Source organism: Vicugna pacos, chromosome 5, assembly GCF_048564905.1.
Source record: "Vicugna pacos chromosome 5, VicPac4, whole genome shotgun sequence".
NCBI classification, from domain to species: Eukaryota; Metazoa; Chordata; class Mammalia; order Artiodactyla; family Camelidae; genus Vicugna; species Vicugna pacos.
Genome location: NC_132991.1, coordinates 2,146,741 through 2,174,312, shown reverse-complemented (window position 1 = coordinate 2,174,312; position 27,572 = coordinate 2,146,741). Strand labels below are relative to the sequence as shown.

At 47.8% G+C, this 27,572-nt stretch overlaps 1 protein-coding gene and 1 long non-coding RNA gene across 3 annotated transcripts in view; both read right to left on the bottom strand.

The window, feature by feature from the left end:
- Positions 1-230: 230 nt before the first annotated feature.
- Positions 231-3,851, bottom strand: LOC140696545 (uncharacterized). Its single transcript, XR_012072998.1, has 2 exons — positions 3,256-3,851; positions 231-627 (listed from the first exon to the last, which is right to left on the bottom strand). It is a non-coding gene; the product is annotated as an uncharacterized lncRNA (long non-coding RNA).
- A 19,304-nt stretch (positions 3,852-23,155) lies between these two features.
- Positions 23,156-27,572, bottom strand: part of PLEKHB2 (pleckstrin homology domain containing B2) — a 41,827-nt gene continuing 37,410 nt past the window's right edge. For both annotated transcript variants that reach the window (XM_072960769.1, XM_072960770.1), the window contains exon 8: positions 23,156-25,847. In XM_072960769.1, coding sequence (XP_072816870.1) covers positions 25,711-25,847 — 137 coding nt within the window. In that variant the 3' untranslated portion in view covers positions 23,156-25,710. The remainder of the gene's footprint in view (positions 25,848-27,572) is intronic.

Sequence of the window (27,572 nt, the reverse complement as noted above, 5' to 3'; positions counted from 1 at the left end):
GACCTGGCCCCACTGGAGGCCCCGAAAATCAGTCTCTATGGCCCAAAACACCACAGGGCTTTTTTGCGCCCCAAAAGTTTCTTTCATTCCACACCCAACAGTCCAGAAGGTCACTGGTATATTTCCTGGACAGGCAGTGAGACACAGCCCAACAAGATGCAGCAAGTGCACAGCTTTCAAGGAAAACAACGATCTGCATTCAAATTCTGTGACTTGGACAAGCTACTTAATCTCTCTGATTGACCCTCAGTTTATTCATGTGGAAAAGGGAAGGGAGCAACCACTTCACAGGTGTTGGTGAAATTAGATGAAATTTGATGAAACTGGATGAACTCACGTAATCCAGCTCACCCCATTCACCACCAGGTCCCCCCTGAATAAGCCGGCACAGAGCGTGGTTGGGACACCCAATGATGGTCAGCAAGGAAAGGAATGGCCTGAGGATGGAGTGAGTGAGCAACCCTCAGGACATCTGCAAGGCCCAGGGGACGTCACAAGAACAGGGCAGGGTCCACTCGCTACCCGCTGACGGCAGAGCTGCAGCAGCTGGTGACTGCGATGAGCTGTTCCTGTTTGCCAGTCGGTGACTCAGTGTGCAATCCATCACCTCCTTTATCGCTCCAGCAGCTGGAGGGGGAAAGCGCAGGTGAGCACAGCTGCAAACGCAGGTGATCGCGGCCGTGGCTCAGCCTCGTGGCTCCATGTTCAGGCAGTGAGGCCCCACGACGCAGCCCGGTGTCCTGTGGAGACGTCCCTGCAGGGGCTCGGCTGCCGCTGGGCTCTCCGCTCGCTGGGCAAGGTCTTGGACAGCACCAAGATCCAAGTAGCAAGCTGAACTACAAACTGCCTCTCACACTGGGTCACCCGGGACTGGCACCCGACCTCTTCCAGCCCCGGGTCCTCTGCGAGATGAAGACAGTCACTGCTGGTACTGCCGAGGTGTCCCAGCGAAGGGACAACACGTGGAGATGGCGCCTAGCGGTCTCCAAGTGATTCTGGGCCCCCGCCCTCCGGAGCACACTGCGGACCCCCCAGCTGCTGTGACTGAGCACTGGCCCAGCCTGGCCCCTCCGTCCCCACCTGGCTCCAGGCACCCACGCCCCCCACCCCAGGGAGCACCCTGCCAGCCGGCCACCACGGCCCCTCCCTCAGGAGTGGGGGCCTGAGTCCGGCTCCCAGCAGCACAGACACTGCACTAAGCGGTCTGACGCTCGTCAGGGAAGGACCCCTTACTGTGGCGGGAAGAATTCTGCAGTCAAGCTGCCACCCATCAACAATATTTATGAAGTTGCCATAAGGTGACACAGAAATCTTCACAGACATTAAAGGGCCTGCCTCCTGATGCCCATATTTTACAGTGAGCTGTGGATGCAGACAGTTTGGGCTCCACAAAAAAAAATGACTCCGACAGGGTTATTCCGCTCATAAAGCAACTTTCTCCACATTTATCCACGCATGGAGCCCAAAAGGTCCTCCAGCAAAGGCTCTCCACAGTCTCCGAGCCCCCGCGGAGTCCGCCCCTGCATGTTGGGTCTGCTCTGCGAGCAGCCCTCCCCGTTCCGCTGGGGCCAGCAGGACAGGAAGGGGGATGGGGAGGGGGTGGGGTGGGCAGGGCCCTGGCCAGAAGGGGAAGGAGGGATGAGGACAGAGCCCCAGCCTTCTGTCCCCAGTGCTGCCCAACCAGTGCCCAAGGGCGCAGGGAGACATGACGTTCACGAAGGCCATCAGAGACCGGCTGGCAGGCTGCCCAGGAGGTCCGCAGCGCTCCGGGCACTTTGAGCAGTGCACTTCCTTCTCCAAAGGCAGTTTTAAAAGGGAGCATCACAGATGAAACGGGAACAAGTGGCAAGGGTCTGGATGAAGTGGGTGTGGGGGCTCAGAGCCCAGCCCCTCCTGCTTTCCCTGAGCCCTCCCGCCAGGATGGGGGCTCCTGAGGCTCTTCTCAGCCCCCTCCCTCGAGCCGCTGCCACCGCAGAGCAGGCCAAGGCTCTGAACTACACAGCGTAAGGCCTGTCCCAGGAAAGTAGCAGCATCTCTCATGGGATGTGGTGGCCAAGGCATCTGCTTGGTTTTTACTCCTGAGACACTGTGGCTGGTGCCAAGGCCCCCCTCTCACCAGCTCTGGGAACCCCCCTCAAGGGAGGCAGGCGACAGTCCAGCCCATCTATGTCGCTGAGGGCTGCTGGCCCCACGGGGACAGACTGGGGTCCCATTGTTCAAAGAGTTCTGTTTTGATTTACAAGGGGAAATGTAACCAGCCATCATGATGTTTGTATCCTCTCTGAACAGAGCTCAGCTTCTCTGCCCCTCCCACCCCATCACACAACCCACCCCAGGACGAGCAGGGACAGTTAACCAGGGACACGGCAGGGGCTGGGCTGCCCCAGGAGCAAGGGGGGTTCCAACATCAGGGGCCTGGTGACACGGGGGCCTCCCCAACCTCGGGGGCCTCCCCCAGGCTTCCACTCAGTTATAACAAACAAACACCTTCAAAAGGACCTCGTGCAGAAGGAGCCACGGCCTTGCCAGGGTCTGTTGAATTCTCAGGAGGTGAGGAAATGCGACAGCCACTGGCTCAGGCCTAGCCCTGCAGAGGTGGCAGCTCAAGACACCGCACCCCAGGTCCCATCACGGAAAGGAATTCCAGACCGCATGTTTCCCTCTTTCCTTCGGCCAGAAGGAAGCCCCTGGACAGGCCCTGTGGTTGGGCCAGAAGGCTCCTCAGTAAGGGGCCTGGATCTTTCCGGTGTGCGAGGACAAGCGAAGCCCCGCGGCGAAGCGCCGGGTGGAGCTGAGCACTGGGAGAGAGGGCGCTCCAGCCCTGCGGCCGGGGAGCGTGTGCGGGCCGCCCAGACGGAGCGGGGCTGGGCTGCGATGTGGCAGGGCCTGTGGGGCAGGGGTCGATTCCCAGGCCTCCTGTGCAGGCTCTGACTCCCCCAGTCTGGCTTCTCCATGTCGCACCACCCCTGCACCGCATCCTGGGTCAGCGCTGGCCTCCCTGTCCTTGGAGGGAGCTGCCATCACTTGGCTTCTTGTCCCCCAACCCCCATGCAAGAAAATACCCTAATACCATGTCCTGGGGGTGGTGTGAGGAGTGAACTAGCGACGCCCAAGGTGGGGCCTGGAACATGGGGCCCTGCAGGCGTGGCTCCTCCTCCCTGACCCCGACTGCAGCCCCTCTCCTCCCACCCTGACTGCTCGACGACCCACGGGAACACAGCTCGCCCCAGCTGGTTCAAGGGAAGGGCAACTTACAGGGGAAGCGACCCACACTGCGGAGGCACCTGCTGGGCTGGGGCCTGGGCACCTTAGCTGCCTGGACATGGGTCACCGTAGCCAAGGCCCACCTGACTCTCATGACTGTGGTTCAGTCCCATTTTGCTCAACCACTCACGAAAGTCTGATTATTTCTACAGGGAGAGAATCAAAAGTTAGCAGATACAGGAACCAAACAAGATCATTTCCATACATTGACCTTTCTCTGCCTGTTGGTTTGGCCGTGTGTGTGTGTGTACGTGTGTGTGTGCGCGCGCACAGACATGGGCACCAGGCACACAGGAATTCTGGGCTTGCGTTTGATCACAGGACACACGTGTCTGTGCTGTCGTGTGTGCATCTGACCCCTGCACGTGTGCCGTGCACTTACCCGTCCTCTTGCCCTGCTCCATCAACAATCAGCCCCACCTCTGCGCCGAGGGCTGGCTTCTGCGGTGGAGAAGCTGGTTGGTGTACCTGCTCCTGTGCGGGAGGGCCTGGCGCCCAGTGCAGTCAAAACGGCTGAGACAACAGCCCCAGACTACCACGGGCCAGTCGCAAATGGACAGCAGGGTGCAGGGGGCAGCGTCCCCTGGACACTGTCTAGGGGTTGGAGGCAGAGGAAAAGGTGGCCCTGCTGGTGGTCACAAGGCATCCAGGGCAGGAGACAGGGTGACAGGAAAACCTGAAGAAGCTGCAGCATCTCGGTAACAGCCACTGGACAGAGCAAGTGCGGCAGGGCGGGTCCCAAGCAGAGGCCACTCAGGGCAGTGGCCTGAGATTGACCTTAGCCCAACATCTCTCACTGTGTGAGCCTCGGCCGTAAAGACAACAGGAAGGCGCCCAAAGAACCCCTGGCTCTGGGCAGACCCTTACCTTCCTCCCTGCCTCTGCAGCAGATGTGTCCAGAGCACAGACACAAGGGCCCCCAGGGGTCACCCAGTGGTGACGTTAAGGTCTCTCCCAAGATTACTCAGCAGCTCAGATGAGTCTGGGCAGGATGACTCTGGAGGACGGCACAGTCAGAGGAGTCAAATCTGGCTGTACACCTGTCACGTGAAGTCACAGACCACGAGCAGGTGGTCCAGCCCTCCGCACCTTGGCTTCCACAGCATAAAACGTGAGGCAAAGTGAAATTTTTCAGAAGTGACCTGGGGCTCACTCCAGGTGGCCTGGACAGTAAGCCAGCTGAGACCAGGTGACTTGTCCCTGTGAGAGGAGACTGAGCCCAGCTTCCTGCCAGGCCATGTCTCCAGGTGCTGGGCTGTTGGTCTCCTCGGCAGCTCCTGTCAACAGACCACGTGATGCTGAAGAGTGTCTGCTCACACCCACTGAGAAGGCTGCTCTCACGCTGGCCCTAAAGGAGGGGCATCAGCAGGGCAGGGCTCACTCCCCTGGAACACGGCAGCATCCGGCCTCAGCACCCACCCTCCTGGAGAGACGGGATGATCAAGGCACCCAGGCCTCCTCCTCTCCCCTCACCTCCCTGCCGGCCTACGTGAATGCCCCAGCCAGGCATACTCCTTAATCCCTGTGGAGTGACATCGTAACACTGGGCCTGACCCAGGCAATCAGTCTCTGCAGTAAGAGTAGGGTGTGCTGAGCCTTGGACAGCAATGGACAGGGCAGGTCCTCCCAGCAGCAGCTGCACTCCATCAGTCAGTCAGCAAACACTCAGGAAGCACCCATGATGTCCATCCAGGGCAGGTGAAGGCCAGAGCATGAAACAGACAAAGCCTTGGCGCTTATGGAATTTACTTTCTAGTGAGACGGGACAGGCCATAAATGAACAGATTAACTTTTCTTAGGGGAAAAAGTACAGCACGGAATGCTGGCACTGGAAGGGGTGCAGATGTAAACGTCCATCTATCATCAGGGCTGTCTGTGGACCCATCTCAGTGAAATAATATTTGGGGGAGTCCCGCGTTAGCCGCTGGTCTGCGTGCGCACCTGGCCAGAGCACAGCCCTTTATAGCTTCAGATCAGAGCAGGAGCCAACCTGATTCTGCACTCGGACAAATGCAAAAGGATGACTGTTTCTCACAGGAACCTTCTCGTTTTTGGCAGCAGACTGAAGCAACCTGATGTCCCAGTCACCCCCCTCCCCTTTCCATCTGTAAATCAGCGTCCTAAATGGCGCCGCTTTAGTGGGCTAGTGACAAATGCACTAGAAATGCATTTTCCCGCAGGCCCGTGAGTTGATTTACTATTTCAATTAATCTTGACTCTTCCTCTTCCACAATTTATGTGGCTGCTTTTTAAGCAAGTCATCTTTGGAGCTTAAATGAGCACACACATAAACATCAATTTATCTATTTTCACTGTAGATGATTTCACATCCCTGAAGCGTCTCTCAGTCCCTCTATGGGCCAGCAGAAGGGCTCCCCAAGCCGGCACCTGGGGTGATGGTCAGTCCCTAACTGTGTGGACAGTGAAGGCATCCTGAAATGGGGATAGGAAGCGGCCAAGGGAGCCCCATGGAAGGGCAGGGAGAGGGCGGGCTACGGGGTGTGCCAGCCAGCATTGCCGGCGTAGGCTTAGCTCAAAGGCTGAGCTGTGTTCTCCAGGCATATTATCGGAAAGCCCCACCCTGAGCCCTCTCCGGATCCTGGCAGGGAGGTCTCATGTAGGTTAAGGGAGACAGCCGGGGCCTACTCTCAGCCTGGGAGGACAGCTGGGAGGACTCTGCGGACAGGACGGGAAACCGGCCGCCTAATAGACTCTCTGTGCGGAGGTGCTGGGGGAAACAGCAGAGACTCTCCCTGCACGGGCCCGGCAGGCGCCCTGATGGAGATGGAGATGGTGATGGAGAGCGCTCTCAGGCACGGACCTGCAGTCCCGGGAGCTGCGTTCCTCGCCTCCCTCCCATTGGCCCACAGCCTCCGTCCCTGCCCCGCCCACACCGCACCCCGCCCGCCCCGCCCCACCACGCTCCCCGGTGGTCCATCCTCGCCCTGGGGCTTGCAGTCCCTAAAACAGTCCAGGCTTCCAGGCACCTGTAGGCCAAGGCTCGGATGAGAAAACACTCCCCGCTCCGCAGGTGCCGGAACCACTCAGACCACACCCGGGATCTGAGCTGAGTCATGACCACCTTTTCCAACCGGCTCATTGGTCGCAGTGCTCCCCTGGGGCCCAGTCTACCCTTGGGCTTACCCGTCAGAGACTTTCTTGTCCTGTCCTGGACGCTGCTTTTCTGTCTCTGCACTTCCGGAGTGAGCTCCGTTGCACAGGGACGTGCCTCCTTACTGCCACAGTCGGGCACGGGCCAGCACGCCACAGACGCGGGTGGAGGGAAGGACGGGACGGATGGGGGGGTGGAGGGAAAAAGTATTATAACCGTGAATGCCTAAGTTAGGGACAGGCCTGGTTACTCGCTTTCAGGAAACTAAGTCTCTGGGTCTCAATGATCATTTTATGTATTTTATACCTTAGGAGATATGAGTTCTTATTCAAGTTCCGCCACTGACTTGAGGTTGATCTTGGCCAAGCCACCTCTCCACTGTGGACTCGTTGTCCTCATATGGACAGAAGACACTGATTTCCAGGTCCTATGAGATGGTGTGCTAAAATAACAATTGTAATACAAAAATCAAGAGATACTAGGTTGGGGGGAGGGTATAGCTCAGTGTTGGAGTGTGTGCTTAGCATGCACAAGGTTTTGGGTTCAATCCCCAGTACCTCAGTACCTCCATTAAATAAAATAATAAATAAACAAACAAACAAACCTAATTACTTTCCTCCAAAAAAACAAAAAAAAAAAAACACAAAGAAATACTAGATTAAGTATGACCATTTTTAAATGCATTAACTGAGCAAGCCAGAAAGAGAAAGAAAAATACCATGGTAACACTCATATGTAGAATCTGAAAAAAAAAGAAAGGACACTAATGAACTCATCTACAAAACAGAAACAGACTCGCAGACATAGTAAACAATCTTATGGTTATTGGGGAAAAGAGGGTGGGAAAGGATAAATTTGGGAGTTTGAGATTTGCAAACGATAACCACTATATATAAAAATAGAGAAAAAACAAATTTCTTCTGTATAGCACTGGGAACTATATTCAATATCTTGTAATATCCTTTAATGAAAAAGAAGATGAAAATGAATATATGTATATATATGCATGACTGGGACATTGTGCTGTATACCAGAAATTGACACATAGTAATTGACTATATTTCAATTAAAAGAAGAAAAAAATAAAAATAAATTAAGGCATAATTGAGCTCATAAGAAATAAAGGAAGATCTTTACATACCAGAAACAAAAGAGGAAGGAAAATCTGCACCCTGAAGTTTGCAAGCTGACTGCCCAGTGCATGGCCTGGGAGGGTTCTGGACCCAGCTAACTAGAGGCTCAGTGTTTACATCTACACAGGACTCAAAAATAGGAAGACGACACAATTCTTTTAAAGTACGGAGTTTTGAAAGGTACACAAATAGATGAAAAGTATATTAATTTGCATTAAAAATCCAAAAAGATGGATTCAACAACAAATTAGACATTTTTGAACAGAGAAATAGTAAGCCAGAAGGAAGATCTGAGAAAGGTACAATAAAGATCAAAAGATGGCAAGTATGAAAAAGGGCTTAAGAAACGTAAGGCAGAGAATGTAAAGTTCTAGCACCCACTCAGGAGAAGTTCCAGGGGAGAGAACGAAGGGGATGCAACAAGAAAGTGGCTGGGGATATTCTCAGAATAAAAAGCAATGCATCTGCAGGTACATAAATCATGAGTCACGGGTTTTAAGTTAGGACAAATGAAAATGTCTAAGCTATGCACACTGTGGTGAAACTGATAAAGCAAAGACACAGAAAAACATAGAAACAACTAGAGAGAAAAGACAGGTTATTAACAAAATGAATGGAAATTATATCGAGAGCAAGCCTTGAAAGCAAAAGTCTTCACAAGGGTTGTGAATTATCTTAAAGTTTGACTGAAAAATAACTACCAACCTAGTCTTCTATGCTGAGTTTTAAAGACTCATTCAAGAGGGACAGGAAAATAAAGATATTGGCAGACAAAGGCTGAGAGAGTTTATCACTCACACACCCAATGGAGCGGCTACTAACAGAGACTGCACACAGAAGAAAGGAGAAGAGGGTGCAAGAAACCAGGCTGAGCAGAGATACAGCAAATGAGGAGACTACAGATCCCTGTTTAACATAAAAATGATGACAAATTGGAGAATGTAAGAAAGAAGGAATTGAGGGATAAACTAGGAGTTCGAAATTTGCACCTCCTGAGGAGTGATGGAAATGCTAGCTATCTTGATTGTGTGTGCACAGCTATCAGAGCTCATCAAATTGTACATCTGAAATATGTGTAGTTTACTGTACAGGAATCATACCACAATAAAGGTGGTTTTTTTTGAAAAAGAAGGAACTAAACTATTAGACAGTAATGGATGAGAATGGACAGGGAAGGCAGGCATTAAAATTTGACTTGATTGGAAGTCTGGTATGCGCTATAATGTATAACCTCCAAGTCAGGGAGGGGAGAAGGTTAAAAATCAAGGTCCTACTGCAGAGCACAGGGAACTATATTCAATCGCTTGTAATAATCTATAATGAAAAAGAATATGAAAAGGAATATATGTATGTGTATAACTGAATCACTGTGCTGTACACCAGAAACTAACACATTGTAAATGAACTATATGTCAGCAGAAAATAAATTTTTAAAATGTTTATCAATCCAATAGAAAGAGTAAAGGAGAAAAGTATACAATTAAGGGGGGAGGGTATAGCCCCTCTCCTCAGTGGGAGACGCCAGTCCCTCAGCCTGGATGTGCCGCTTATGCCGCCTTACATCCAGCCAAGGACCAGCGGGAGTCCAACGGTACCAGATAAGCCGATCAGACAGAATAACACCTCCAGGGCTCCGAAAAGTCACCTGCCATTCGGACCACAACCAACAAAAAGCAGGCCAGGACCTGCATACCAAACATCCATAAAAGATTTAGTAGGACCCAAGGTCTCTCAATATAAGAAAAAATGTTCAGGATACAATCTATGATCACTCACCATTCAAGAACCAAGAAAAAATCACAACTTGAATAAGGAAAACCAATCAACTGACACCAACACCAAGATGACTCAGGTGTTGAAATTATCTGACAAGGATTTTGAACCAAATCCTTTAATCATGTTTTCCATATTCTATGATGTTTTGACATCTTGAGGGACCTAGATGGCCAGAGAGAGACCACCCCCAGGGCTACCTAAATCCTAAAAACAATACTTGACTACAAACTTACCTTTATTATGCAAACCAACCAATCCAGAGTCCTAACCCCAACCACCTCCTTTATCTATGGGACACAGACACACCAAGCCAGCATTACCCTAAGTCAACTCAGGGCCACGTAGCTAACAACTAGGATCGGCCCCGCATCCTAAAACCCACTGAATTATTCAGCCACTCCTAAGCTGTTTATCGTCCCTTGCCTCACCCTTCTCCCAGAAGCCTCCTGACCAACACCGGTGTTTCCCCTGTGGCCCTGCATGGCATTTCTCTTGTTTTTCGGGAAACTGTGAATAACATTAAACTTTTCTTTCAGTGGCACTGACCTCTCCATGTTGTCACTCAGTCATCTTTATAAACTAAGACTTGGGCACAAAACCAGAGATCAGAAAGAATGATTTAACAAGACACAGTTAATGGCTTTTGAGTTTGTATTCAACTGTACGTTTGTTATTAAGGGAACAATAAATAGAATTTTAGAAAAGAGATAAAATTATATAAAGTAGAATTATATCTAGAGGGACTAGAATAAAGTAAAAATTAATAGGAACAGAGCTTTAGGAAATAAATCAATTTTAAAATTATCATTATGGTACAGAAGGTCTTTTAAAATGTGTCTACCCTACAAAGAATTACAATGATTCATGGAAGTTTTTTGGCTCTGAAACTTTCTAAATTTAACAATTCAGCCTGAAAAACCCTTGGTATTTATTAAAAAGGTAAATAAAGAATAACAAAGCATGGAAGGGAGGGTAGAGCTCAGTGATAGAATGCATGCTTAGCATGCACCAGGTCCTGGGTTCAATCCCCAGTACCTCCATTAAAAAATAAATTAAAAAAAATTAAACCTAATTACCTTCCCCTCCCCATCAAAAAAAAAGAAAAAACTAAAAAAAAAATTAAAAAAGAATAACAAAGCATGATCCAAAAAAACCAAGAAATTACAAATTATTTGAAACGAGTGAGAGAACAGAAAACTCCTAGTAAATAAATAAGTTATTTTTTAAAAGCAAATGGAAACTATAGAGTTGAAAAATCCAGTAACAGAGATGAGAAGCTCACTGAATGGGCTCCTAGTTGAGTGGAGATGACAAGTTAGAATCAGTGACACTGAAGAGGATCTGTAGACTGTACAAAGGAGAGAGTAGAGATGGAAACACAAGTAATGGAGGCTCAGCCTTGTGGGAGAGAACCAAAGAGCTAACATGCACATCTTCAAAGTCTCAGTGAGAGGAGAAAGACAGTGAGTTTGAAAGAATTTCTAAGTCAGTAATGGCAAGAAACTCCCCAAATGTGGCATACGCACAGATTTAACAAGCTAAGAAAATCCCAAACTAGATAAACCCAAATAAGTCCACTCCAAGACACATCATAATTAAACTTTGAAGAGAATCTTGAAAGCAGGAGAGAGAAACCACACAATACCTACAGAGGAACAATTAAAATGCTGGAGGATATTTCAACTGAAACGATAAAGGACAAAGCAAGTTGCACAATTTCTAACAAGTGCTGAAATGAAAGAAATGTCAAGTGTGTTTTCTCCCTCTTTTTTTTTTTTTTTTTGGAAAGGACAATTTTTTAAATTTCTTTTTTATTGGGGTAACATTGATTCATAACATTATATGTTTCATGTGTGTGACATTATATTTCTACTTTTGTACACCCTACAACATGCTCACCACCAAAAATTTAGATTCCACCTGTCACCATACGTTTGATCCCCTTCACCCATCTCATCCTGCACCCCTGGCCCCAACCCCTTCACCTCTAGTAACCACTACTCTGTTCTCTGTTTCTATGTATTTGTTTTTGCTTGCTTTGGTCTGTTTATTTATTTAATTTGTTTGTTTTTGCTTGTATTTCATATTCCACATGAGTGAAATCATAAATTTGTCCTTCTCTAATTTATTTCCTTTAGCCTAATACCCTCAAGATCCATCCATGTTGTCACAAATGGCAAGATTTAATCTTTTATGGCTGAGTAGTATTCCATTGTATATATCACCACATCTTCTTTAGCCGTTCATCCACTGATGGACACCTTCCATATCTTAGCTACTGTAAATAATGCTGCAATGAACAGAGGGGTGCATATATCTTTTCAAATTAGTGTTTTCATATTCTTCCCATAAATACCCAGATGTGAGATAGCCAGATTGTCTGGTAGTTTTATCTTTAATTTTCTGAAGATTCTCCATACTGTTTTCCATAGTGGCTACATCAACTTACATCCCTACCAATAGCATAGGAGGGTTCCCTTTTCCCCATGTCCTAGCCAACACTTGTTATATCTTTTATTTTTAACATTTTTTATTGAGTTATAGTCATTTTACAATGTTGTGTCAAATTCCAGTGTAGAGCATAATTTTTCAGTTGTACATGAACATACATATATTCATTGTCACATTTTTTTTCACTGTGAGTGTTGTATCTTGCCTTTTTGATAATAGCCATTCAAACAGGAGTGAGGAGATATTTCACTGAGGTTTTGATTTGCATTTCCATAATAATTAGTGATGTTGAAAGTGTTTTCCTGTTGCCTATTGACTATCTATATGTCTTCTTTAGGAAAATGTCTATTCCATAGGTCCTCTGTCCATTTTTTAAATCAGACTATTTGTTTTTCTGTTCTTGAGTTGTATGAATTATTTATATATTTTCAGTATTAAACTTTTATCACATCCTCAGGATTTTGATAGGGATTACATTGAATCTGTAGGTTTCTTTAGATAATAAGGACATTTTAACCATGTTAATTCTGCAACTTTACTGTATTCATTTATTATTTCTAATCATTTTTTGGTGGAGTCTTTAGGGGTTTCTATATATAAAATCATGTCATCTGCAGATAGTGACTGTTATGTTTCTTCCTTTCCTATTTGTATGTCTTTTATTTCTTTTTCTTGCCTAATTGCTCTGGCTAGGACTTCCAGTACTATGTTCAATAAGACTGGTGAGAGTGGGCATCCTGGTCTTGTCCTTGATTTTAGAGAGCTGGTTTTCAGTTTTCACCAGTGAGTATCATGTTAGCTGTGGGTCTGTCATATGTGGCCTTGGTTGTGTAGAGATACATTTCCTCTATACTCGTGTTATTGACGGTTTTAATCATGTATGGAGGTTGAATCTTGTCAAATGCTTTTTCTGCATCTATGGAAATGATCGTATGATTTTTATCCTTCATTTTGTTAAGTGATGCAGCATGTTGATTGATTTGCCGATGTTGAGCCATGCTTGCATCCCTGGAATAAATCCCACTTGATCATGGTGCGTGATCCTTTTATTGTATTGTTGAATTTAGCTTGCTAATACTTTGTTGAGGATTTTTGCATCTATGTTTATCAGAGATATTGGTTTGTAATTTCTTTTTTTTTTATGTTGTCTTTGTCTGGTTTTGGTATCAGAGTAATGTTGGCCTTATAAAATGAGTTAGGAAGCATTCACTCCTTTTCAATTTTTGGAAGAGTTTGAGACAGATAGCTATTAAATCTTCTTTGAATGTTTGCTTGAATTCACCTGTAAAGCTGTCTGGTCCTGGACTTTTGTGTTGGAGAAGCTTTTTGATTACTGTTTAAATGTCTTTACTAGTTACTGGTCTATTCAGATTTTCTATTTCTTTATCATTAAGTCTTGGACGGTTGCATGATTCTAAGAATTTGTCCATTTCTTCTAGATTGTCCAATTTGTTGGCATATAGCTGTTAATGATATTATTTTATAATCATTTGTATTTCTGTGGATGTTATTTCTCCTCTTTCATGTCTGATTTTATCAAAGCCTTCTCTTTTTTCTTAGTGAGTCTAACTAAAAGTTTATCAATTCTGTTTTTCTTTTCAAAGAACCAGCTCTCAGTTTCATTGATTTTTTTAATTTTATTTTCAGTCTGAATTTTACTTATTTTTGTTTTGATCTTTATAATTTCCTTTCTTCTACTGACTTTCGGCTTTGTTTGTTCTTCTTTTTCTAGTTCCTAGAGGTGTAAGGTTAGATTGCTGATTTGAGAATTTTCTTGTTTCATGAAGTAGGCCTGTATTGCTATAAAATTCCCTCTTTATTTTTTAATTCCCTCTTAATACCACTTTTGCTGCATCCCATAGATTTTCATTTGTCTTTAGGTAACTTTTTATTTCTCCTTTGACTGTTGACCAAATAGTTGTTCAGTAGCATGGTATTCAGTCTCCACATACTTGTGATTTTCCCAGCTTTCTTCTTGTAGTAGACTTCTAATTTCATACCATTGTGATCAGAAAAGATTGATATGATTTCAGTCTTCTAATAAACTTGTTTTATATCCCAGCTAGTGAACTATTCTTGAGAATGTTCCATATACTCTTGGGAAGAATGTGTGTTCTGCAGCATTTGGATAGAACGTTCTGTATAAATCTATTAAGCCCACCTGGTCTAGTGTTTCATTGAAGGCCACTGTGTCCTTATTGACTTTCTGTCTGGATGATCTACCCATTGCTGTAAGTGGGGTGTTAAAACCCCCCACCATTAATGTGCTGCTGTCAATTTCTCCCCGTAGGTGTGTTAATTGTTTATATATTTTGGTGCCCCCATGTTAGGTGCATATATATTCATCATTGCTATGTGTTCTTGATGCAATTTCTCCTTTATTATTATATACTGTCCATTTTTGTCTCTTGTTCCTTGTTTGACTTGAAGCCTTTTGTCTAAGATCTGAATATGGCTACAGCCACTTTCTTTTCATCTGAAATTTGCTTAGGGTATTATCTTCTATCTCTTCACTTTAAGTCTATGTTTGTCTTTAGAGCTGAGTTCTGGCAACAGCATTGGTTGGGTCTTATTTTTTAATCCATCCACCCATTCTGTGTCCTTTGATTGGATAATTCAACCAATTTTCATTTAGGCTGATTATTGATGGATGAGGACTTAGTACTACAATTTTATGTTTTGTTTCCTGGTTGTTCTATATCTCCATTTTTAAAATTGTGTTTCTGTCTGCCATTTTGGTTTGGTCATTTTCTGGAATTTTATTTTCAGTCTCCTCTTTTTTATGTTTCATGTCTCTGCTCTAAATTTGTTTTGTGGTTACCATGAGGTTTGTATGAAATGTCTCATAAATAAGTTCTTTTTCTGCTGACAGCATCTTATCTTCATACACCTATATAAGTTTCATCATTTTTCTCTCCCCTTTCATTCTTTTGTTGTGTAAATTATCCCTTTTTATGTTGTGCTTGATACCAAATTGAAGTAGTTATAGATTTTTTTAAGGTTTTTCCCTTTAACTTTTATGCTATAATAATATGTTTAAAAACCTATTCTGATAAAGAGTTGACATTTTCTGATTTTGTCTATTTATCAATTTACTCAAAGTTTAGTGTACTTTTGCCTTTTTTGTTTCTGGTAGAAGAGCTCCTTTCAGCATTTCTTGTAAGACAAGTCTAGTGTTGATAAACTCCTTCAGGTTTTGTTCACCTTGGAAAGTCTTTCACCTTCATATCTGAAAGATAACTTTTCTGGATAGAGTATTCTTGGGTGACAGTTTTTACTTTTCACTATTTTGAGAATGTCATTCCACTCCCTCCTGGCCTGTGAGATCTCTGCTGAGAAATCAGCTGATACCTTAATGGGGGTTCTTTAGAGGCTATCACCTTTTTCCCCCAGCTTAAAATTATTTAAAATTATTTCTTTGTCATTGACTTTTGACAATTTTAATATAGTATGTCTTGGAAAAGGTCCTTTTGCGTTGAGTTAATTAGGTGTTCTCTAAGTTCCATGGACTTGTATATCCAGTTCCTTCCCCAGCTTTGAGAGGTTCTCAGCTATTATTTCTTTAAATAAACTCTCTTTCCTTCCCCCTCTCTTCTCTTTCTGGGATACCCATTACCATAATGCTGCCCTTCCTAAAGGAGTTTGATAGCTCTTATAGAATCCTCTCTCTCTCCCTCTCTCTCTCTCTCCCCCCCCTCTCTCTCTCCCTCTCTCTCTCTCTCTCCCTCTTTTAGATCTTAATTCTCTTTCCTCTTCTGCTTGCATCATTTCTCGATTTCTACCTTCAAGCTCAGCTAATTCTCTCTTCCAATGGTCTGCTTTATTTCTAATGCTTTCTAATGCATCTTTCGTCTTGTTACTGACTTCTTCAGCTCCAGAATTTCTCTGAGTCTTTTTTAGAGTTCCAGTCTCTTTGGTAACTATTCATTCTGTTCATTAACATTATCCCTGAGCTCACAGTGCTGCCTTCCTGAGTATTCTTGTAGCTCATCAACAACTATGACAGCGATTTTGAATTCTCTGTTAGATTGCAGTATCCCATGACTTTAAGTTTGGTTTCTAGAAAATTGTCTTTTTATTTTTATTGTACAGGGTTACTGTGGTTCTTCATTGTGCTTGATGAGTTGTTCCTCTGCCAGCACATTCAAAGTAGGTGACATCTTTCTTTAGGTAAAGCTTTATTTTTTAAAATTTGATTCTAAGGATTCAGTCGGTTAGAAATTAGAGGCCTTTCTTTTGTTTTCCAGTGGGTGGCGCTACAGCACAAGCTTTCGGTTTCTCTTACCTGCACTGCCTCTGGTTACGTCTGAGAGTCCCACTTTCCACTCTCCACCACCTCTGGCAGAGGTGACCCCAGAGCCCTCATTATCACTGCTTGTTGCTCTGGGGTCACTGGTGCCTTGCAGCTGCCAGTGTCACTGGCAACGCTGCCTGGGACACCAGGACAGAGGGCTTTTCCGCCATGTCCAGGATCTCCTGGGCCACAGGCTGCACCTCCTTAAGGCAAGGGGGAGGGGGAGATGGTAGTCAGGGTCACAGGCACCTGTGCTGTGGCAGTTGTTGTCAGGCTCAAAGATTCCACCACTGTTGGGGGCGGGGCGTGGGAGGCCAGACTTGTAACTGCCTCTTTGCTGGAGGGATAGGGTCCTAAGCCCTACGGCCACAGTTTCCCAGTTACCATGGCTGCAGGTGCCTATGCAGCCCAGAGCCAGAGTCCCCTGCACCACCTCCCACGCTCCTGCAGGGTTCGCTGGGGCTGCGGACTCAGCAGCCAAGGCCAGTGGACCAGGATTTCAGGCACCTCCTGCACTGGTCCCCTGGTTCCACCTCCTCTGTGAGTTTCAGCCCACCCACCTTCAGATGCACAGGCGTGTAGAATACCCGGCATCCTGGTGTGCGGGGCAGAGGCTCACTTGTTGAGTTACGTGCTTCACCAGCTATAGATTGAAGACGAGAGACAGAGTGTCTTACGCTGCCATGATACTGATGTAACTCCTCCCAAATGTAATTATATGCATCCAGTGAAACTATCCTTCACAAACAAAGAGGAAATAAAGCTATTTGTGAATGAAACAAAACTAATCACTAGAAGTATTCAGCAGCAGATTTGAGCAGGCAGAAGAAAGACCAATGAACTTGAAGATAAGGTAACTGAAATTATCCAGTCTAAGGAACAGAAAGGAAAAAAGAATGAAGAACACTCAATAAGCCTGAGGGACCTGTAAGACACCATAAAAAATACCAACATACGCAGAACAGAGTTCCAGGAGAAGACAGAAAAGAACAAAAAGGGGCAGAAAGAATACTTGAAGAAATAATGGCTCAAAACTTCCCAGAAGTGATGAGATACATGAATATACACATCCAAGATGCCGAACAAATACCAAGCTGAGTAAGACATACACACCAATACACATTGTAGTAAATTATCAAAGCCTACACAGAGAGAATTTTTAGTGCAACAAGAGAGAGGGGGCTCATCATGTATGAGAGGTTTTCAGTAAGATTAACAGCTGACTCCCATCAGCGCCATGGAAGCCAGAAGGCACAGGATGGCTTATTTTAAATCCTGAAAGAAAAGAGCCATCAATCAACATCTCTGTAGCCAGCAAAAGCATCCTTCAAGAATGAAAGAGAAATTAAGGTATTTCCAGATTAACAAAAACTGAGGGAGTGTATTACCAGTAGACCTACCCTACAAGAGATGCTCAGGGAGCCCTTCATGCTGAAATGAGAAAGACCCTAGACATTAATTCAGAGTTAGAAGAAATAAAGATCACTGGCAAAGGTGACTTCACAGGTAAATATAAGGCTGATGTTACTGTACTTTAGATTTGTAATTCCTCCTTTTCTATATGATTTAAAAGGTAAATAATTAAAGCAATAATTACAAATTGAAGTCAATGAGGAAACAACATGTAAATAAGTAATCTATGACAATAATGACAAAGAGGGGTGGAAAAGTACACAAGCAGAGGATTTCTATCTTATTGACCCTAAGCTGATACTATTCAAACAAATTTGTTTAATTGAAACAATTGTTCATTGTAATCCCCAAGGTAACCACTTAGAAAATAACTAAAAAATATATAGAAAAGTTTAAAAAAAAAAGAAGGAATCAAAATGTACACTACAAAAAATCAACTAAATACAAAAAAAATGGAGGAACAAAAAATATAAAACACAGAGAAAACAAAGGAGCAAATGGAAAAAGTAAATCCTTCATTTTCAATAGCTACTTTAAATGTAAGTAGAGTAAATTCTCCTATTAGAAGGCAGAGACTTGCCTTCCCTCAAGGGCAGCTCCAGCTATTGCCAGACAGGGAGGGGGCCACGCAGTGGGCATGGAAGGGACCCCGACCACACACGAGTCTGGCTCTACAAGGACTAAGCCCCGAGGTGGGCAGGACTCATGAAGGAGGGTCCCAGGAGACCTTGTCAAGCAGCCTTCTTCAAATTTCCTCAAGGCACCTCAGTGTCCTGTTGGCCTCTTGTCTCTGCAGGCTTCCCCTTGCCCCTCCTGTCTGAAGCATGCAAGCTACTGACAACCTCCGCTTACCAAACCCAGTGGCCACCCTCTGTTGCCACCTCTCCTGACCTCATCCTCTACAGCTCTCTGCTGGCGCCCAGCATGCCCTCGGCCCCCAGCCGCTCCATCCTGAGGCCACCTCTGCTCCCTGCTCACCAGCTCCAGGCCTTAAATACCTTCCCTGTGCCCAGACTTCTGTCCTGACCTCTAGCCCCACCAGGATATTTGGGAGAAATGCCACCTTTCACACAACACACCCCCCAGCCCCAGGGACAGAAACCACCTCCCTCTGCCCTGCAGCCAAACACCAGCAGGTCCTGCCAGGCTCTCTGACAACACATGTCCGACTGTCCCAAGGTCTGGCCCACATTCCCCTCACCACACAGCTACCATAGCCTCCAAGCACTGCTCCAAGTTCTCTGTCCCCAGAGCCACCCTACCTAAGGCCACCATGGCTCCGCCCAGTCTCATTCCCAGCCTGTCCCACCTATGGGCCTTGGCACCCTGGTTCCTGGTCTGGAAACCTGCACAACCCCCGCCGTCCACTGCGGCCCCTCCCAGTCTCGGCACCCACGTGGCAACATAATGGCTGAGTCCTCACTGGTTCCTTCCCTGTCCAGCCTCCTGCCCTGTTCCTGGCTCTGAGCAGGGCCTGGACATGTGTTGAACATGCGGGTGGGTTGGCTCCAACTAGGTTAAGTCTGGCAGGAACTGTGAGCAAAGCCTTGGGGGTAGGTGTCCAGGAGGAGGCCCACTGCCCACCAGGCCACGTGGAGGAAGGAGGCTGGATGGGGCCTGGGACAGGCAGCCTGGGGTCCACCTCGACACAGGCGTGGCAGGAGGTGGGGAAGGTGGCCAACTGTGGAGACAGGATGTGCATGAAGTGCCTGGCCAGGGCTCACAGAGGGGCCCAAAGCAGGCGGCCTTGTGGAGGAAGGGATAGAAAGAGATGTGACTTGGCAAGAGTGGGGCTTGGGTGTGCCTCCACCCGTCTCGTGACACAGTAAGGGGGCGGCCCTGGTGCCACCACATGGGTGCCACCAAATGGACCCAGACGACACACCCTGGGCAGTGAGGGAAGGACAGGGCGAAGCCCTTTCCCTGACAAGCGCAAGAGTGACCTCAGGCAGGCCCCTCACCCTCTCAGGACCTCGTCTGAGGCCCCTGCTCAGCCAAGAAATGCCAGAGGCAGATGGGGGAGCTTTTGGATACATGGAGCAGGTGCCTCAGCCCAGACTGGGGAGCAAGGAGCAGGAGCAGGGGTGCCGGGGCTCTGCGATCAGACCCCTGCCCTGATCCAAGCGCTTCCTCTTCTTCGGGGCTAAGTCTCGGAGCCCAGGGAGACCCAGCAGGGGATGGGGGCCTGGGAGCAGGTGTGACTGCAGGGACATTCCTGCGGCTGCTCTGACACCCAGTGGTGACTCTCAGGGCCAGCTGAGGCAAGGAAGGAGCGCAGCTGCTCCCAAGGCAGGGGTGTGGCAGAGCCGGGGTGGGGAGAGGCAGAGGGACAGAAAGAGGGAGACTGACCAGATGACAAGAGCGGAAGGAGGGGTCTACTCTAGACCAGGGGTTCTTTGATTTTGCACTGGAAGCAACTTGAGGGCTGAGTTGGTGACTCGAGAGTCTAGATCTGCATTTCTCATCTGTTCCCAGAGGCTGCTGGAGGTCTGGGAGCGCTGGAGAACCACCAGTCTGGCAATGGAGTGGAATGTGCCTCCGGGGGTGCTGTCACCATTGTGCTGACTTTACAGAAGAGGCAGCTGAGGCTGGGGGTGGGGGGGGCCTGCTGCCCGTGTTCCCAGGGCGCTGGCCCCAAGTCCTCCCTGCGGTCCCTCCTGCACATCCCGCCCTTGTACCTGCCATGCTAACCTGGGCAGGTGAGGTGGCTCCTGAAAGCTGGGATGAACAGCCTGTGGGCACAGAACGCCTCCCTGCGGGGATCCAGAACATGTTGCCTGTGCCCGACAGGTGCTCACCTGGCCTCTGACAGGTAAGCAAAAGAACCAGGCACCTTGCATCACAGTGCTGAGCAGAAGTTGGGGGAGGCTCTGGGGTGAGCAGTGGAGGAAGCAGCCCCTGGCAGAGGCCAGAGGGAGGCAGGAGTGTTCGGGACAGCTTGGGCTCAGGGGAGCTAGGACCCGGGGAAAGCAGAGGCTGGATGGAATCCCCGGGGAGCTGGGGGCTCCCCCTGGATCCCCCCGGGACTTTCTGGGCTTGAGTCCCAGGAATACGCATTTCTCATCAGCATCTGGGCAGTGGAGTTTGGACCTCCACATTCCTGGGGCGAGGAACGCCACACCCCACATCCCACATGAGGCAGGAACGTCTCTTCTTCCCAGAGGGCGAGGAGGCCCCTCTGTAAGTCACACAGGAACAGGCAAGAATGTGTAACTCACAGGGAAGGGGGAGCGGGAATCAGCAGGAGCAACGATGTAACCTGCCACGATGCTCGGGATACAGCTGATGGAATGATGGAATGTATTAAGGTACATGGATGAAATGAGCAAGTTCCTTGCTGGAAAGGTCAAATGTCCTTCTGTAGGTGCAAACCCGCCCCTCAGTTGCTAAGTGGGGAAAGCAATAATTAAGCAACCAAAAAGCCCGTGACCAAACGACATTTGTGTTGCAGGAACCAACAATTTACATGTAACCTGCAACCACTCACTTTACTCATGAGGATGCAAGTGAGGGTTAATACAAACTCGATTTCCATCAAGTGTTGAGGGTGGCTGACCATCAGTACTGACCTTTAACTGTGTGTCCAGCCCCAGCTGTGGCCAGAGCGGCTCCTGCCTGAGCTCAGGCTGCACCTCCCGGACCCCTGGCCGCGACTAGCTCTCACCACTGGAATGAGAGCTGAGACTGGCGCACCCCCGCCCGGCTGAGGAGTGGGTGTGTCGTCACCGTCCTTATGGTCCAGCAGGATGCCGGAGCTCCCTCAGAGGGCTGGCTGGCTCCCCGGGACCGGGTGGAAGCAGATGCAGTCCCTGAACCGGAGTCCCCGCCTGGAGCAGAAGTCTCCCTGCCATGCAGACCTCACTGGGCTGGGAGCGCCTGCCCTTCAGCTCCTGGCACAGATGGCTTGTCACAGCAGCCAGCCCGTGCCACGGCCACCTGACTCCCACCCCCAGGTGGTGGTGTGGCCCTGCAGGTGCAGACTAATGTAGAGCTTCAGACGACTACGCTCCAGGGAACTTTGTCATCCTCTAGTTCCACGTGGTCAGAGGACACACCACCTCCGAGAGCGCCACACTGGGATGCGTCACTTTTGTACAATATCCTTCTCCTATAGCACCATTAGCAAGAGCAGAAGGAAAAAGGAATTGGATAATGTGCTGATATGGGAACACCTAAGATATGCTAAATGAAAAAAAATATTCAAACAGCATACGCCCGCAGTTTTCAAGGAATGATCCAAAGAGCCCTGCACCCCTTCAGGTCTGCTAGGTCCTCCCTTTCCGACTGACTGTGTGTCTATGTGAGGCCGCGCTTCCTTCTACGCCTCAACCGAAATCACAAATCCCACAGACCGAGTGCACCAGCAGACGGGCGGACCCAGCCGTCGGGCCAGATGCTGAAGACATTTCTTCAAGGGTGAAAACATCATGCTGCCTCGCTGGTTTTGTACTGGAAAACACTTCTTATAAATTGTTTTAAAATGTCACTATACAATGGGTCTACCATTTCTTAAGAAAGTTTTCACATTTTCTCCATTTTATTCTCTAATATGGTAAATACTGATAAGGTCTCTCACCTTTGAAAAGGTCTTTGGAGGCCTCAAACCCTTAATAGTGTAATAGGGTCCTGAGACTAAAGTCTGAGTACTATTGGTGTATATATGGTACTTTTTTTACATAAAAAACGGAAATTAAGAACGAGAACTCCTCTTTGTCCTTGCTTACACATGCCTGAGGAAGCTCACAGATGGCAAATAAACCAGTATAAGTGGTTAAGCAAACTGAAGATAGGAAATAGGAAGACAGAAGACCCTTTACTGGATCTTTTTTTTTCTTTCAATTTTGGAGCTATATGTGTTCAAAAACTTTTTTAACAGCCCGAGGCAGCAGGGGCCAGCATGACAAAAATCTGGAGATGAAGTCCGGCTGAAAACAGAAGGGCTACCAGTCTGGCTGCCTCCTCTCTCCACCCAAAAGTAACTGTCCACAGGCAAAACAAAAGAGATTCTCCTCTGAAGAAACAAAACCAAGAGACCCAGGGCTCCTAGTATGAGATTCGTCATCTTAAACTGTCACAGGCAACCACACGTCACAGTTTAATCAAAGTCTGCAGCAGGTGATGTCGTCCGAAAAGCTAGCGCAGGGGAAAGTGAGGTAATTCAGAAACTGAAATTTTTTTAAATTTTGAAACGAAACAAGAAACACAAAGTCATGTACCCAAAGATACTGGAGAAGGCACTGAACCCGCATGGCCAAGTGGAGCTGGCTGAGGAAGACAGCTTTCTACGTCATCTTGGAAGTACTGACCTCATGTCCTTGTGGGAATTACACTCTCAAATGCACACGGCACGGGGGAGGGGGGGGATCAGCTATAAACCCATTTCGCTTACTACCTGCGTGCTCCCGAGAAGACGTCAACTTCTGAGGCTGAGTTTCATCCAGTGTAACTTGGCCAATACCTCCCTACAGCTACTATGAGAATTTAATGAGTTACTGTTTTCTGATGTGACAATCCTTTCCCGAGAACTTCGGGAACACTCGATAAATGGCCCTCTCACTGCCTGTGAGAGTTGACAGTGTGTTACTACAAAGTAATTTTTGAAAAACAGAAGGGTGGTTGCCAGAGGCAGGGGGTATAAGATGGAAGAATCAACTGTTTTTGTCTTTAGTTTAAATAAACTGAATTAAAAAAAAACAACAGAAGTCAATGAAGTATGCTTTAAGGTTAACAATTATTTAATGTATTAACATTTCCACTTATAAACATACAATCTGCATATACAGGGAAAAATAGGTCCTGTGGACACAACAGAATACTAGACAGGCAAGCAATCAGAAAAAAGATCAACTGTAGGGGGAAAACGGAGCTGCATTCCATGCCGGAGTCCACACACACCCAGGAAGAAGTCAGCGTCACACACGATCACAGTTAACGCAGAAAACAGAGGTGGCTCGTTCCGTCCCGACGGCAGGAGCGCCCCGTCTGACCCAGACCTCCCCCGGCCAGGCCTGTCGCATGAATGATGAGCTAAAGTGCAGACACTGGTCTCTCCCTTCTCTGTACCTCTAAGATCCTGAACTGAACTCGAGGAATTCAAAGGACGGAGCTAAAAGACCCCAGTAGTGTCAATGGCCCACCTGTATACTGTGTAAGTACAGGGAACTAAAATGCTGACTCGAGCCCAAATGAGGTCCTTCCAACCCACCCAACTTCTCGATTTAGGGTTACCTAAGGGAGGCAATCAAACGCTGGCGTCCCTGGGAGTCGGGGCCAGGGGAAGGACATGCCTCAGCCTTCCTCTATACCTAGGATATACTCAGGGTCCAGTCACTAGTGACAGTGAACTTCCAGATGCAACTACGGCTGCCCACTGGGGCTGGCGCCACTGCGGCAGGGACGGCAGGCGCACACACGTGCCGAGCATCAGTCCACGGCCCTGTCCCCCTTCCCCGTCAGAGGGCAGACAGGGAGGGGAACACAGGCAGGCCGCTTGCTTCAGGGCCATTTTGGTGACATGACTCAGTGTTCTGTGGTTCCAGCCGAGCACAAAATTTATACCCCAAGGCAATGTTACAAACTGAGGTCATATATTTTGTCAGTAAAGCATACAGCTTTAACAACCATTACCATCTGAACAAAGCCATTCTTATTACTTATGATGTAAAACCATAAAAGCAACATTTTTAACCATCAAAACCAGTGTTGTCACACATCACATCTAGCAATTTTCCACCATGTCAAACATTCAAAAGAGGTGGCAGTCAAGTACACTCCCTTTCAGCTGGAGACAGGCTCCCTAGGACCCACGAGTGCAGCCGAACTGGCTGGGAAAACGGACCTGTGTTCCCCACAAAGTTCATTTGGCATCTGATTTCCTACGGAGATCTAGTTAAGTCTGCCGTAGAGGAGCTGGTTGCCGGTGAAACAGGAAAGTACACATGTAACTGGCCACAAGAAGAAAAGCCGAATCTGTGCTACCAGGAGTGTATTTCACGGAAAACAGGGCCACACGGAGCACGGGGCAGGCCCTTCACAGCTTTTTAAAGCATGCAGGACAGAAAACTGGAACAACCGAAGTTTTAAAATCTCACACAGATAAAGAAATAACAGAACTGCAGGACTCTGGGTTTTCCAGAGCTTCATACATAGCTGGGGCTCAAAATTAAATGGTTTAAGCTCTGTGACATTCGAGTCAGAAATGAGAACAAGGCAGGCGCCCTGGTCGGGTGGAGTGACATCCCAGGCAGGTCATACATGTCGTCAGGCCGCGATTCCCATCCTCACCCTGAGTTTCCCCGGCCACAGGGCCCAGTCCTGCCCAGGAGGGAAACGGGCTCCAAAGCAGCCTTCAGAGGGAGGGAGCGCACCCTCTGCGCAGTGCGACCCCTGAAACATAACTCTAAGGACGGCTCCCGGTCGCCGCTCCTCACCATTCTCTCCGTATTTTCTCAGCCAGTAGAAAAATAAGCTATCAGTAGGCTAAGGTGGCAATAAAAATACTCAAAGCAAGTGCGCAAAACATGATGTCTCTTGAGTAATGCCAATCTACCTCCAAGTGCCTGTATGTGGTTTGCCTTCTTCAAGTTCTAAATGATAAAGCTCTAAAACGTTGACACTCAAGTCAACTCCTTCTTGGGGATGTTTTCTGCCAAAGATCACTGGCAAAAACAAACAAGCGGGGCTAAAACGAAAAAGCCTCGTTTTAAAGGGGGAACTGCCACCCCCATCACCCTGAGCAGTCAGCTCTGCCGGGCGCCGCCCGGAGCCCCAGGAGCCTGGAGATGTCGCGCCGCCGCCCGGCAGAGCTTCCAGCCCACAGCTCCTGAAGCAACACACAGCCAGTTCTGGTCTGGGGTTTCAAAGTCTCAAACCAAAAAAGCTGCAGCTTTTCTTGCCACACTCACTCACTCATACACCACCATATTACTAGCATAACGCTAAAATAAATTACCCCTTAAGCACTACACCCAACTCTAGAAAGAAAATGGCCTTTCAAACAGGTGTGTTCAAATGCAGCATCCTGAGAGTTCAATAAGAAAACTCTCAGAACGAGCCAGTGCCCCCAGACAGCCCACGCTTTAGCTGAACAGCAGTCCAAACCCTTGTCTCTGCTACTTACATGGATTAGTTATAACTATGATGCCACTACTTTCAAAAGAACTGTTAAAACTATTATCAAAAACAATTATCACAAACAGAAATGCCCTGCAAATTATATTATTGCACACGGGGTACGAGAAGCTATGCACATCCAGGTCCCGTGGGCTCTAGAAGACCCAGAACAGAGACCCCAGGGCCATGCCTGTGGCCGCTCCAGCCAGCATGCCCAGCGCCAGGTCACTGTCATTGTCTCGGTACCGCTCACGAATGATGACTTGGTTGGCAGGCTGCTGTCCATAAACTCCTAGAAAAGAAGGAAAAAAGACCCCTGAGGAGCAGGCTGTGAAGTCCAACATGCAGCCAAAGATGGCTCACCTGACTGGGGACCGTGAGGCTTCTCCGTGCACACGTGCCCCTCCCGTGATGGCCCTGCCTCCCTCGGGAGGGTGGGGGGGTTGGTGACTGCCCCCCGACTCTTCTCCCTCACAGGCGGAGGTGACGGACCCGGCCAGGCGAGGAGCACACCTCTGTTTCTAAGCTCACACTAAGAGGGAATCAAGGTCCACGTTCCAGACACTGCGAAGAGCAGAATCCTAATGAGGCCACACACTGCAGCCTCCAGCTTCACCTTCAGCCCCCACAATGCGTTCATGAGGACGGTGGGCAGGCAGGGACCGTGGGGGACACACAGCGCCCGGAGCCAGTAGGAGAGTCAAGAAGCCCCTCCGAAAGCTAAATGCTTCTTAGTATTGGTGCAAATCATTTTTAAATTAAACCCTGAATCTGCTAACATAACCCACTCTTCATTTTTAACTGTGTATCTTTGTGGGGAAAAATATATATGTTAGAAGGAAAACTTCTAAAAAGAAAACTTTAAACAAATTTAAAATTTATTTGCACAAAGTTAACTGGAAATGTAATGTTTGTTCTCGTCTAGCCTTGAAATTTAAAACACATTCAATTAGGCAACTCCAACTAGTGAAAGGCAGTAGGAACAGTAGGAACCTGCTGGCTGACCTAATTAAAAGGTCCCCTGAAAAATTCAAATCTGCATTCCTTCCCTCTGTGAGCCCCACGGCCGGACCCCTCCCCGCACGGCCAGGAGCTGACCTCTCCTGCAGCGCCTGCTCACCTCTGTTCCTACCGGGGAGCTAAGTCCTTACCGAAGTCAGCTAGGGACAGTCCAAGCTGTACTTATTGTAATTACCTACTTTAACTAAGCTTTACATAAATGATCAAAATGTGAATGTGAAAAAGGCAGACACTGTCCCCATGACAACTAAGTTAGATACTTTGGTAAAGACTAAATAAAGGCAGTAACTTTTACAAATTACCATCACCAAGGGACTGAGTAATGACAAAGGATGGGGGAGAAGGAACCTAGAATCACAGCATCCAGGGGTCTGCTCTCGAGCTCGCCCTGCAAACTGCAGTGCGTGAGTACAGTGCCTACCAGACATAAAAACAGAGCGCTCCAGCCAGAGGGGCCAACTCAAAGCAAAGACCTCGAGCCCAGAGCAAAAGAGCCCGAACAAATGTCCACCTACGGAAGTCAAAGCTGAATACTTATTGTGTGTATACAGCACCCTCTGCACTTTTCAAAGTGGCTGACCGACCACTGGTCCCGATCGCCGGAAAGAGAAGGCGTGTGGCCAGCTCCCGCACGGCGAGGGCCTCTACGGGCCCCGGAGGGCAGTGCGTCGTGGAGCCCGCGGAGCGCTGGAGCGCCAGGAGGGCGGGCTGGAGGGCTCCCGCCAGGTGAGCGGCACACGCGGCTGCGCGCCGGCCCTTCCACCGCACGCGCACCCGCTGGCTGTCGCAGGCCAGTGCTGACCGCCTGCCAACCTGCCGCGGCCCGCCGCACAAGTATTCCAAGGTTGCCCCTGAGACTGCTCTCTTTATGAAAAATAAATGGGAAAAAAATTCACACAAGGAAAAAAAATCTAACTAGTAAATAATTATAGTGTTTCTCTTTGTGAGCTGCACAGAAATCTGAACCAAAGCAACTTGACTCTACCTTAAGACCTAA